The following is a 14,662-nucleotide window of genomic DNA, read 5'->3' as shown; positions in this document are numbered from 1 at the left end:
TCGCTTTGAATGAAATTTGTTGCATTTAAGAGAGAAAGTTAAATTCTAATGTCTGTTGGAAGCGGAATTTCGATTGAGGGCCTGAATCCTGTTAAATATTTCGAAAAATTCGAAAGTTCGAAAAAAATAGAAGCACAACGTTTACAGTCTAATAGCTCTGCATCAAGAACAGATATTGCGGTTCTGTAAAGAGAAAAGCGGATAAATTTGGTATGTCAATTTGTACCTCACATGAATTGGTTACTGTGTACAAGGATACTGCAAAAGCCGTATTTCCATAATACAAAATTCTTTTGAGATTCATGTGTAACATATCATTTTTATCCGCTGTAGATGTATTAGCTGAAACTCACAGAAATATGATATCATTTTTCATTGTTGAGTTACAGAGCTCTAAACTTGATAGTTTCGTTTTCTGAAAATGTGCGATTTTGTCCAATTTTTAATAAAGAATTGACAAAGTAAATGAAAAATTCGAAACAGCAGTGAATAGAAGTTAAGCTTTTTTTTTTAAATGCAACAAAGATCTTCAAATTTGGCGCAGCTGTTGCCGAGAAAAACGAATTCTTCTTCTACATGTATTTAGATCGCAGCACCCGAGCTAAAGCTTCCTCTTCAGGAGGAGGCTGAGTTGCAACTTGACCCCCCCTCCGCACGAAATTTCTGGCTACGCCACTGCATACAGGGGCCTTGTTCACAATGTACTCATAGTCGAAGGTAAAACGGACGCCGATCAAAAACATTAAAAGAAAAGAAACCAAGACGGTTCGGCTCCCATACGGGCGCCTTTTTCACATAAGGCCCATGTATGGGAGCCGAAACGTCTTGGTTTCTTTTCTTTTAATGTTTTTTGGTAGGCGTCCGTTTTACCCTTGACTAAGGTTACCTTTTACATAAGTATGCCTACCTATACAATAAAAAACCACAGCCTTTCTTTATTTATCTTTAATTGCCTTTTAGGTGTCGTGCTTAATTTCTCTAAGACGGCATTAGCGTTAAAGGGTCCCTGAAATGGCTCGTACAAATTTTGTAGACGCGTAAGGTACAGATACAGTAAAACATTCACGCCACAATTTAAGTGAAGCATCTCATATTAAAGAGAGCTACGGACGATTACAAGTTACCCTTCTCCATAGCCATGAATTTTCACCTCAACTCGTTCGCCGAGTAATAAATTATAAATGTGACTTCTGATGAAATATTGACTATAACTTATGCTTTAAATATCAAAAGGCTGAGAATACTACCCTGGGATACTCCTAAGATTATCGGCTATATGACCGAGACCATTTCATTAATCGATACAAACTGACATCTTTCTGAAAGATAACTTTCTAGTACCATCAGGGGAAGCTCACGAAAGTCACACGGCGCACTTTTGATCGCAATCTGGATAAAATTTCTCGGTCGTGATTTGCTCCTTTGCGCAAGCTGCGCGAGGGAGTCAATCACAGTCGATAATTTCGATCCGGATAGGGCTTGATCGCGATCAGAAGTGGTCGTGTGACATCGATATTAATTTATCAAATTTTATTATTTATGTAATCAAAGTTTTGTGTGAAATCAACAAAAGTTCCAAGAATAAATAGTTTTTGTTTTGTTTTTTCAAACTTCTCCAATATATACTCTTTCTGGTTGAGGAGAGCAAGTTCTGTTGATCGATTTCTTAGAAAACTGTGCTCACAGCTCGTCACGTTATTGTTACAGAAAGAATATAATCGATTATAGATTCCAATCGACTGATGTGTAATTCGAAACATTTTTTTTTTTTTTGTCCCATTTCTTACGACTACACGAGCTACTTGCATTTTGGATGAAAAAGAACGTTGAAATATACATAGGTTAAATACATAGGTTATACATAGGCCAGCACCGGTGCACTTTTATTGATTACGTATTTGACTGTCTTAGTTGTAGCCATGCTTGTAGCTCATCAGCATATCGCAGCTACGGCGGTTTTGAGCCCCAATAAGAAAACCGCACAAACTTCAGGTTCTACTTCTGCTTCTAAAGAGAACGTGTATCTGTGTCTAAAGTTGTGTAGGATGCGCGTGGTCTAGCGTCAAAATCTCGTTACACAAAATAGTCACCCGCCGTGGTTGCTCAGTGGCTATGGTGTTGGGCTGCTGAGCACGAGGTCGCGGGATCGAATCCCGGCCACGGCGGCCGCATTTCTATGGGGGCGAAGTGCGAAAACACCCGTGTGCTTAGATTTAGGTGCACGTTTAAAGAACCCCAAGTGGTCGAAATTTCCGGAGTCCTCCACTACGGCGTGCCTCATAATCAGAAATTGGTTTTGGCACGTAAAACCCCATAATTAAATTTTTAACAAAATAGTCGTTGATCGTAAAATCACCACCGACTAATTAACCCCAACCATGTAATGTTTCTGTCACCGGTTCCCCTTCCTTGCTATGCGTTCCGTAATATATATGTTCGTTCGAGCAGGAAGAACAGATCTCAAGCAGCATTTCAAATTGAGTTGTATGAGTGATTTACGATGCAGTCCGACTCTGCAGTGCAGGCAAGGTATGATTAATTTGGGGGAAGTTTTGGAATACAGTCAGGCTACTTCTAGCTAGTGTGGCACGTTACTTCTGAGAAGGGATGGTCGCTGGCGTAGCAATGCGATGCAGTGTCTCGCCCCCCTAGCCAGCTCATCAATATGGAGATTCTTGTCGAGCGGCTTGACCAACAGCTTGAAATGTGAAAACGAATGCCATATGGCGATGCACCATAAGGAGCGTCATATGCTACCGTTCCCCATAGCATTTTCGGCACGTCAGTAGTGGTAGTTGACAAATGAAAGGCACAATGGAGCATAAGTGACAACATAATCCGTAAAAACTGGTAAAAACGACGTGATAGCGGCGGCCGCCGTTCGCGTGCTGGTGACGAAAGCATCTATGACGAAAGCACAAGAGCACGATGACGTCAAAAACAGAAAAATAGACGCTGCAGTCGCCGCCGTCGCGCGGGGTGGCGCCACAGGGCCCGAGGCGAAAAAAGAACGGACCACACAACGGACAAACTTGTCGCTGCCGAGAAGCAGCCATGGCGAACGCGAGAGTACGCAGCGGCCCCGCTCCGACGGGTTTCTAACGTAATGTTGCGTGTGACATAGCTACATCGTGCCCATTTCTGTCTCCGCGACACAGCGAAGGTTTGAGAGAAGCTCAGGGCGAGTGAATGAATTTTGCTAGGATATGTCGTGATCGCCCGCGCTGTTGATGGATGTGCGCGGAGACCGTATGCATTCATCGGTCCGCTGGGTACAGGACCGACCAATATGTCTTGGAAAGCCGACTTGGATGGCGACGACGAGGACTTGCAGAGCGACGTCGCTTTTTTCGACCCTGAAGCTGCCTCCACGTCTCAGCCGTGTTACATCCAGGGCGACGGCGTCGAGCCCCCCTGCAGCGCAGCAGCGGTCGATCTTGGGAGCCTAGGTCAGAACATTCGCGATGCCGTTTCTTTCACTGCGCAGGGCGCGCTTTCGTCTAGCAGCAGTTCCATTGGTGGCAACTCAGGCCTGTTGCCATTTGAGTCGTCGTACCGGCTACCGAGCTCGAGTTTCTTTGCTAGAAGAATAAGCCCCCCCGTGGCGCCGCAGAACGTTTCCCTGACCGACCGCGACATGAAAGAGCCGTCGCCTCCACTGCTCCGAAACAGTTGCATGGAGCAGGACGATGAAAATGAGGACGTGGATGGTCAGGACGCAGCCAGCAGCCCACGTTCGAGCGTCACGGACTCGGAGGGACTGTCGTCATTCAGCGAGGGCTCGATGGAGGACCTGTCGGAGTCGGAGTCCATCACGGACGTGACGCCACTTCATTCGCCTTACATGTGTGACAGCCCCGTGCCCGTAATGAAACTACCTGTCAGCAAACTGACGATGTCTGAAGCAGGCATAAACGGCGTTACCCGTTCCGGCGACAGCAGCAGCGGCAGCGATTCTGATAGAAGTTCCTTCAGTGGCGCCAGGCGCAAACGCTCGTCCGCCGTGCCATTGCCTGGCAAGGTGCGCCTGGGAAGCAAGCACCAACAGCGAGAACCCGTTGACCTGCAGCTTCTCGTGGACGCCATCAGGCGCCTCGAGGCGCATCAATGCGAGCAGGGCCAGGCCAACCGGGCACGCAAGGAACCCCGGGCCAAGGGGCGCAAGAATATGTCATTCTCGAATGAAGAAGTCCAGCGTATCGACCGCGAAAACCAGCGACTCTTGAAGCGGATCTTGGCACAGCAGAACCGACCGAGGCCAAAATTTGACTCAAGGACGCCGTCCCGCCTGGCGCCTTCGGCCATCAACCGGCAGCGACAGCAGCGGCAGATTGAAGTGGAAAACCTCGTAAGTTTTAGTGCCAGCTTGCGCCATCCGCTCAATTCGTTTCTCGCCTCGGCTGCTTCCTGAAGACGTGCGGTGGTGTATCAACGAAGAAAATCGCCCTCGATGAGGTGGGGGGTCGGCTACCTGTGGCATTAGCGCAGGCCAAGCTTTGCCAGTGCTAATGTGGTAACTTAAAGCTTGGAATTTACTTTGCAGGCAACATTTCGAAAAGCTCGCCATTTTGTGCTGTGTGCTTTGATTTGGTTCTAAAGACTTATCTACGCAATGATGGGAGAAAAAGTTTGCACAACACTTGCGGTATTTAAGTTTGTTTGCCTCCGAGAGTGGCTCATACCCACTATGGGGGATTGGCCAAGAATCCTTAGTTTGTATACGTCTTTTTCACATGAATGCTTCTGCTTTGACTGCAGTGCTGTAGTCAGCCAAATGTGGATAATTGGCCCTTAATGTTGAATTTACACAGTGATAAAGAATTCAGCTGAAACGTGATTAGTGAACTCAAGGTGAGTATTAAAATTTGGACCACCATGTCTGTCGCCAAATTCAAGGAATAAAGAAGTATACATATCATCGAGTCTGCGTTAAAAAATTATTGCAGAAAAGTTTCTACTAGACGTAGTGTTGCATTTTGGATCAGCTTGTACAACACTGGTGCAAACAATAACAGAGGAAGGAGGAGGAACAGCCTGTCCTGTCATTTTTGTTGTTCTCTCGGCCTTCACTGTTTGTGCTGAATGTAATCGATCAGAAACCACTGCACACAATATGACTGTATTCTCAGGTCCTTATTTTTACAAGACATGATATCCATCATGCCTCGCTTGAGCAATGGGCGTTTTGCCTACTAGCATAGCCAATCAACATGCACTGAAAATGATATCCCCAAAGGCGATTGAGTCAGGGGCTGCATTCTTAGGTGATAACTTTTGCAGATGATTTTGCGTGGTGCAACACACAGCACAGTGCTTCACTGGAACAACGGGCACTCTACCCTGTGCACTGGCTCACCCAAACAACATGCTCTGCCAGTAATAGCTTCAAGAGTGGTGGGTCACGAATGTGTTTCCTTTGCAGGGTGGCTGGACAAAACAAAAAAAATAACTTTAAATCCCGAAGAGTAGCCAAAATGAAGTTAACCTACAGTAAAGATGAGAAAAGTAGCTGAGATACATCTGAATAGTCGCCACAGATACACGCAAACCATGCCAGTGAGGGGCGACTTTAGATCAGTGCTGATGACTGAGATTTGTAGTGTAGCTGAAGACATACTGTTGCCATGGTGTAACACTTCACTATATATATATAAAATATCCAGCATATAGAATTCATTTCGCAATTGTGCAATGCTCACTAAACAGTAGAAAAAGAAGTGCACAGGACTTGTGCTGTCCTGTGCACAGGATTTGGTGACTTGGGATATGGTGTAAGGCATGTGTTGAAACTCCCAGATAATAACGTAGGCATTGTTTTCCCGAATATTGGTATGATGCAGTAATTACACCGCAGACAATGTGTTAATGTTAGACTGAAGGAGCACCAGCATTCACCGTCTGAAGTAAAACTTTATCCCCTTGCTGCTCATTCCAGTAAATGTGGCTGCTCGCCACTTGCAGGTCCTGCACTTGCAAGTGCAGGTCCTGTGCACTTCCTTTTCTGATGTTTTGCGAGTACTGCACAAGCCAGAAGATAACTAGTACCAACTTGCTCAGTTTTTTATCCTAAACTAGTGTAGCGAAGTTCATGTTCGTAAACAAAGTGGCAAAGTGCAGGCAGAAAGAGAAGGCAAATGCACTACTTTGCTGCATGCCACTTTGACCAACAACCCCTTGTAAAGCATTTAAAGAAATATTGTTAAATCTATGTCTTACTTACCGAGAAAATTAGTGCTCGTAAGGTTTGTAAAAAATTTTTTTTTTTTCCGGCACAGAATGTGATGACAGCACTGCCATACGTTTGCTATTACTAAATGTTTTTTAGTAATAGCTTGTCTGTTACTGACGGTTTTACTCCTAGTACCAATGCCTGAAGTAGGAAAAATATAGCAAAGTGATGCAGAAGACAATTCGCAGGGAAAGAAGTGATGCATCAGAGATGGGCGCAGAGTGAAACAAGGCACGAACAAGTACTTTTCTCTATACTTGTCTCTAGTGCACTTACTTCCTTCCCCGGAGTATATTGAGCCAACTAGAACAGCAGCAAATCTTGTTAAGCCCAAATCCTTGCAGCTGAATGTTCCAAATGTAGCCACACTTTGCAGCCTTACTCTACAGGCATAAATTGAAATGCAATTCAGTCGTAACGAATTAGAATTTTTTTCACATAAGTGTTTGCCTGTATGCGTGACTGCAGCTTGTGTAACAAATCTCTGCAAAAATATTGCATTGAATTGCCCTCATTGGCTTTACCAAAGAGGTCTGCCGACTTGTCCTTTCTACATCATTTTCCAATTTGCTTATGGCACAGTAATTCAGTGTCTTTGTGGTGCCGTGCATATGTTGAGGTGCAAGAGTTTCACTGTTACGATCTAGTAGCTAGAGTTTGGTATTAGCACAAAGACAACCTGCAAGAAAAGAACTCTGACACCAACTCAAAATTGAAACATTACCATAGGTTATGTGCAGACTGAACATGCATTTCATTACACCAGTAATGACCAACTGAGGCATATAGCAACATTTCCTTTTACGAATGTAACCTCCACTTCATGAATTTCTGCAGTGATTTGATTAATGACCTGCAATAAAAAGAACCACTTGTTATTGAAGTAATATGACTTAACATTGTGCAGAGATTAAGCATGCATTGCTATTTCTGAAAGAACTGCTCCCTGCAGCAATAACGCTGAAAAAGCTTTCTATATGCACTCGCATTATAGCAAGCCATGCCCAAAAATTGGGATTTCAAGCTATCATTTCTTTCAGTGCAGAGGTTGTGGACTACTCATTGTGCAGAGCAAACAAGTAATGCAGCAACTTGTCCTGTGTGCAGAGTCTCACAGTGCACCATTCTCTTCACGAACCACAGGCACTTCTCAAGAGAATTGAGTCTGCCAAGCCATCTCGAGAAGTGGCACCTTCGCAGGACCTCAGCCATGTGCAGAGAGCACGATCCCACTCCCTCTCTCTGACGCGACATACTCTGCAGACTCCTCCGGTAATGGCGACAGCAGCAACACCACCGCTGGCAGGGGTCAAGCATTTCCCACCACGCCAGAAGCATCACTCCCACTGAGCTTGGCTGTCCTTTCGCCTTTGCAATGAAACAGTGTTGTGAAGAATGCAGCCCACCAAAGTTCCTCTTATGGCATTGCAGTGGACTTATCCTTACATTAGCTGTCTGTGTAGCCACACCCAGTCGCACACATTTGTGCTGAGAGTGCACACCCAGCACTCTCAGCTAGTGGCATGGTGATAAAGGGTTTAAGAAGGCACTGTCTGGTTTTGTTCTTGCCATCTTGTGCTGGGTATCCTGTGTCTTAAGCCAAACTTTATGCTTTGGCTATTTATTTGCCATGTTAATTGATTGTATTGTTTCTACTACAATTAACATATTCATACAAATTTCCCAATAGTCGTCTAGGCATATACAACAGAACTGCATTTCGCCACTGTTGTGGACACTTGGTTGTCAGCTGTGGATGCTTTTGGTTTTTGTACCTCATCTGCCATCCCAAGTTGTGGGTGCATGGCACTCACTGAAATAGTTTCAGCCAAGTGGCAATCATGGTCAGTGAAAAAAGTAGCACTTGCAGTCTGAGCAATGCTTGATATTTCACATACTTTTATGCAATCGCAGCAATGCAGAAGTTTATGGTGCCGGTGAATACTGCACTTTGATCAAGCTTGCTATTGTACTTGGTCAAGAATGTTGCCTGAAAAATGTATTGTACAGTATGCTTCATTTCTTTAATGGAGCATGAATAATTGATTCGACGTTTGCAATGCTCACATGTGGCATTCATTCCCTTCAGCTGTGCTAGTGAAATAAGCCTTTGTAGCTGACAAAGCATGTCTGCTGCGCAACACAACAGCTAATCCACAGTTTGTATGACTGAAATTTTGTATGCCTAAATCCTTAAATATCAATTGTTTTTCTATGTGTCCATGATGCACCAATGTGCAAGTTTTACAAGGTTCATTTATTACCCCCTAAGGTGTCACTGTGTATGGTCTGAGAGCTTTAATGAAACGGTGCAAAAGCTTTATTGTGGAACAGCACTGGCTATTGAAATACGTAGTGTGGGAAAATACCTACATGTTACACTATGATGCTGGCATTGTGTTACTAATTATGTTTACAACACAGGCGTCCCAAACAGACCTTTTTGCTCACAATGCCGGAAACGGTCCCCATTTCACTGAAACAATATGGCGTAGATAAAAAGTAACAGGATACATTGACGCAGTGCCACTCAGTCTTACAATGGAAGGCATGTACAATACTTCTTGTGTCAGGAATGCTGTTACACAGGCAGTGGCACATGCTATATTGACATTGCAATGTGCATGAAATTTTCAGCCTGCCATGGCCAGCATTTGTAAATAATTTTGTCAGAAGTTTTAGCTGTGCCTGTGCATGAGGCAGCTTCTTGGCAACTGCTCAATGGTCTTGCAACCTTGTGGAGAGACGTGTACATAGGCATTTTCTTTCTTTCTTTTTTAGCAACGTACATACTAGAGCTTGGTGCATGGCATTGTGAGGCACACTTTATTTTTGTACATAAATCTACTTTATGCTCGCGTACAGTTGCATCCAAAGGCTCAGTGTAGTTAGTTTTACATTGCGCTTGTGAGCTACATAAAAGTAGGCTCTTAAATTATGTTAAGGGACACTGTGGCAGCTCCTTGACCATTATGAAGAAGCAGTTGTCTTATATTTCTGCAGCTGGATGATGCATAAGACAGATAAAGTTGTATAGAAATGCTGAAATTTAAGCAGAAAACGCTATGTCAACACCAAACCTGAATTGAGCATTTTGGAGAGCCAATTATGACATCAGTTAGTGTGTTGAGTTACAACAAATTCCAAATGTTCTTGTGTGACGCAGCTCTTGTTGGTGCATAAAAAGAGGTTGCTTTGTGAAGGTCATGTTATTGCTGAAATCTCTATGGTGGCAAAAAAAGCTGAATGCAGTCTGCGATTGTAATAAGCATTCTGTACCTCTTGTTTAGAAGCAGCTTTACAGGATGCTGGGGAACTGCTGCTCCAATGCTGGCACTATATGGCTGGCAAGCACGAGGCAGGAATTCACTTTCAAAGGAAAAGATTGCGGGCGCACGGCATACCTTGAAATGAGTTGGCGAAAAAACTATGTGGTCGTACTATTTGGCCAAAGTATCCACGAGAACATACATCACAGGTTTTGTTCAGACATACAAGCCTCAAAAGATCACTGGAGTCTGCACACACCTTGCTGCTAAGTATCTTGACATTGATTTGGAACTGATGGCAAAGCTAGTGTGCCATCAGCCTGCTAGTGTGCAGGCTGATGTGCCTGTTAATACGAGCAGCTTTAGGAATGGCACAGTATGCCAGGTGTCATGGTAGCATATGTACGTTTCTCTGTTTCTGACATAAATGAATCGGTTTTAGTTTCACTGACAAGCTATCACTGATAAGAGGAGTCTTCAGCGCCAACTACATTTTTATGCACCAGCTTAGACTGAGCAAATGTTAGATGCCCTGTCCACATAACTCAAGCAACATTCCTAACTCATTTTCATTGAACGCTAGTGGTATGCAAATATTCAAAATTTCAAATGCAGGTCTAATTGTCTTTGCTATTCAATTTGTATTCGATTCAACAATTTACTATTAGATATTGCCGAATATTTATTGATGTTAAAGTTAAAAGAATAACAATGCTGATTGCAGCTTAAAGGGAGAGAAATCGATAAAAGAGGACTGTTCTGAATAATTTGCTGGAGGAGAAACACAGTTGTTGTGCAGAGTTCATGAGCAAAAGCACGCAGCAGATTAGCTTCTGCCTAATCATTTCCCATCATTGACTTTCGGTCAGCCGAGTACGAATTTGTAGACAACGAAAATTATGATTGGCCGATTTCACCATGTTCGAATTCCTCTAAAACAATGTGCAGAGCTCTGGTATTCTCTGTTTTATCACAATACTCCATGCACATCTGGTAACGTGCTGTTCCCGTTTCACTGTTGTCATAGTCGTGATGCACTATGCAAGTGAAAGCAGTCGTTTCTCATCTAGAAGCTGCTCAATTGACTGAATATCCAATTACAAAGTATTACAGGAATATGTAACAAATAATGGAGTTAAGCCTCTTTATATACCAGATGCACTTCTCACAAAAGTTGCATTTCATTTTCTTTCTTCTTTAAGATTTGATATTCTGAGGTCCCTCGGAAGTGCAGATGTAAACCAATGCGAGCACAAGCTTGCATGCATTTGGGCTAGAGATTTCCAAGGGGAGTTCAAACATAGTATCCAACTGCCTATTTGAGCAGTCTTGGTAGATATAAGACATGCAAAACTTTATGGCAATTTAGGTAGTGTTTTTTGTGCCAATGAAATGCTATATATGTCCAAAGCCACAGGGCACAAGGCCCAGGCTAACCACATTTATTATTGATACAGTTGACTTCCATTAATGCATCTAGGACATGCAAAATAAGTTTGGATTGATAGAATGTAAAATTGGCAGTGAAATGAAATTCTATTCGCTTGCAGTACCTTACAGTGGCGACCAGCCCTTGCATTTTGAAGTCAGCATTGTACAGGAAGCTTGAATTGCCAGTATGGGCAACACATTACCCACCTTGTCACTGTACTAAGGATTTTTGGTCCATCTTTGATGTCACTTCTGAGCCCAGCTCAGACTGCTAAGTCATACGCTGTTGGTGGCTGGGAAGAGGTTGCAGTATACAATTGTGTTGAAAAAAAAAAAAGGTCTGTTGACAAATCAGTATGTACATTTGCATTTGTTGGCTTCATTTCCTCTACACCTCTGCATCTAAAAGCACCATTTTCATCCTCCTGCTCCTCAATTCTCTCGTACTCTATGGATGCAACTTGTTCCACTCATTTTTGGTGCACCTGGCAGGTGGTGTCTGTGCTGCAGCCCCACTACTTGATTATAGAATGTCCATGTTGACACATTAGCATGACTTGCAGAGCTTGTATCCTACTCATAAGGAACTATTTTATTAGATTCACAGTGACATGTCTTTTCCTACATGGAAAAGTAAAAGCTTGAATTGAGACTTTCAGACGCATTCAACTGACAGATTAACCAATGTCAAACTATTGTACTAATGTTTGGCACTATACAAATATTGAGAATTTTAAGAATGGCAGACAGGAGCATCGTTACTTAAATAGCACAGCCAAAAATTATTTCATAATTGTGATAAGTCATGCATTGCATGACGTTGACCCATAGAGAAAAAAAAAATGAAGCCTCAACAATCCCAGAAGCACTGCAGAAACCATGGCAGAAGTTGCATGTCATTTTAGGCTTTGTTGTCCTCACTTACAGCCGAAACAGCAATGGTTGTGCTCTGTGGGTGACATAGCTATGGTTGGCGTGGAGGCAGAGAGGTCAGTTTTGAGATTGGAAGCGGGTAGAGAGGAGGACGAGGGGAGTCCTCGTAAAGTTTCGAGAAGCAATGTTGGGGCCTCTCCAAACATTTAAAGTGAAGCTTTCTTGGCAAACCCTCCTAGACATTCCCCGAAGGTGGCTGCTGGCTTACCAAATAGGTCGCACGCAGAACCGCACTGCTACCTTTACTACCCTCGTAGGTGACCATGCTGATATTTTCTACAGAATTACTTAATAAAACAATGATGCCCAAATCCTCATTGCAACAAATATAAGTCACTGAAACAATTTCTTTAATAAAGCAAACCTTTCTATGTCTACTTTCCTAACCACTGGGCAACAGTTTCGTTTATACTTCTATCGTGCCAACACCAACTACCTCTTTGTGATGATTGCAGTGTGTCGATTCTCGTACTATGGTACATACCCATGACGATGGATTGAACAAGCAGGCAGTACATTTAAAATAAGAAATGAAAAAAATACAAGGCAATCCAAGAGTTGTTGCATTGCATAGCACGAGTGCACAACGTGCCAGTTCCCATAATTTATGCCAAGGATGCAGGAATGAAATGGGCAAATTTATAGTACTCAAGTAACCACTTTACGAAAGCTTCGTTGCACATATTCCAACATGTGCATTGCATCTGTATTACTTTTTCTTACTGCTATGTGGCCACTGCGTTTTTTTTCTTTTTCAAGTGAAGCTTGTATTGGCACACATGTGGTGTTGTCGTGGTCATGAAAAAAAAAACCAGTTGCACCCAGAGCAGAGCAGGTGCGAGAAATGGCGGTTTGATGAGTTGACAGCTCCGTAGGTGCCAAAGTGTCATTAGCATGAATTCCAGCTGCATATGTGCACGCTCACAGTAAACGCACAACCAATCGGAGCCATTTCACTTTCATTTGGGAAGGAAAGGGTTTCGCATGTGCTGCCGCCGGTTTCATTTACGTTCAGTTCAGTCTCGGAAAATGGATGGGACAGTCACGCGCTGTGTGTTCCCCCAAGGAACAGGCAGCCTTCAACGAGTGGCAGCGCGAACTTGCCCTTGAAAAGGCGTGCCGATCCAGCTGTTAGGAGCCGCCCAAGCAAGCCAGGCAATCTGACAGCAACGAGAAGATCCTGAGCTGAGGGAGCAGAAGGCCGAAGCAATCCGGCATCATTACCTGCGGATTACTTAACCGTGACAAAGGTCAGGTGCACGCAGGACAAGCTTCACTTATCCCACTTTCCAATAGGGGAAGGGTTGGTCATTTATCAATTTTTATAATAGATAAATGACCTTTAGCATTTAGTCTGGAGCACTTGGAAAAAATATTAGTGCTAAAAACATTTTGGTGTATCAGACTGACATCGAAAATGTATCACCTTTTCTCAAGTAAAACTGGCTATATTTTTTTATGTCCACTGCAGAATGAACGCCTCTCTCAGTGACCTCCAATTACCCGTCGTGCACTAGCTAATTGCAACTTGCACCTGTGAATTTCCCAATTTCATCACCCCACCCAATTTTCTGCCATCCTAGACTGTGCTTCCCTTCCCTTGGCATCCATTTGCAACTCGCTGTTTATCTGCCCTACGCATCTTCATGTCAACTAGAATATCGGCTATTCCCATTCGCTCACCAATATACACCGCTCTCTTACCTGTTGCAGGAGTACGTTTATTTAAGTCAATTACTCACAGGGATTCTGATCATGAGAAGGACATTTACAGAATAATAAAAATGGGTTGAAGCACATATGGCAGGCATTACCAAATCCATACTGGGAGCTTGCCACTATCATAGAAAGTAAATGTACAATCATTGCATTCTACCAGTGCTAACATATGGGGAAGAAACTTTAAGACTAACGAAGAAGCTCGAAAACAAGTTAAGGACATGCAAAGAGCAATGAAACCAAAAATACTAGGCATAACAACCACAGTACTATACTACTACAGGAACTCTGCCTCGAAAGAACAATACTACTGCCCGAACTAGTCAAGCTGTGTGTTGCAACCTTAGTCAAGTTACGCTGCCATGCTTGTAGAGCGTGTACATAGTGCATTGAAATGTGCAATGGGTTGCGTTTCTGGGTATTGTGCTTGACAAAGACTGCCAGTTCAATCTCTCCCATTGTTCATGCACAATGTCTGGGCAGAGCACTTGCATATCAAAAATTTTGGTGTGTAACTTATGGATGAAGGCCTGCAAAAATTGTAGCTAAACCTGCAAGAGCTTCATGCTAATTGTTTAAATCAAATTTTATGCAAGGCATACCAGATGCTGCTATTCTTTGAGAAAAATATCTGTGTGGGGAGGCATTATGTCACAGCATAGCATTTTTGGTCTCTTGGGCTTGGACTCTCAGGCAAAACAATAGCATACACAAACTATGCGTGATCCCTAGAACGCTTGTGCCTTTGCAGGAATTTGTAAGAAGCATTTATGTAATCTTGGCCAGAAATGTTTTTCACTAAGTGTTACCTAACAAGTACAGCTTGTCATTGAACTATGTTCAACATAAATGGCCACATTTGTTAATCTGTACAATACTGTGTATGCAAAGACTCACGCCATGCAAGCCCAGTAAAGCTGCAGTGCCGGCATATTGTGTAGGCAAGCACATGGCTTGCGGGTTCCACATGTGCAGTTGATTCACAATTGGAGTGTTGGAAAAATGGTCTCATGGTAAAGGACATGTTTGCTATTTGCCGTTTGTTCAAAGTGTTGAATAAAAAGTGCTTCGAACTTGGCTC

General features: G+C 43.3%; 1 protein-coding gene across 1 annotated transcript; it reads left to right on the top strand.

Annotated features, from left to right (window-relative positions):
• The first annotated feature begins 3,006 nt into the window (after positions 1–3,006).
• LOC126535943 (uncharacterized) lies at positions 3,007–14,660 on the top strand. Its single transcript, XM_050182806.3, has 2 exons — positions 3,007–4,348; positions 7,373–14,660. The coding sequence occupies exons 1-2, from the start codon at positions 3,290–3,292 to the stop codon at positions 7,577–7,579; spliced, it is 1,266 nt and encodes a 421-aa protein (XP_050038763.1). The 5' UTR covers positions 3,007–3,289; the 3' UTR covers positions 7,580–14,660.
• Positions 14,661–14,662: the final 2 nt, after the last annotated feature.

The sequence above is a fragment of the Dermacentor andersoni genome, chromosome 4, assembly GCF_023375885.2.
Source record: "Dermacentor andersoni chromosome 4, qqDerAnde1_hic_scaffold, whole genome shotgun sequence".
In the NCBI taxonomy this organism is placed as follows: Eukaryota; Metazoa; Arthropoda; class Arachnida; order Ixodida; family Ixodidae; genus Dermacentor; species Dermacentor andersoni.
The sequence above is the reverse complement of the archived record's forward strand: the minus strand, read 5'-3'. Positions and strand labels throughout refer to the sequence as shown.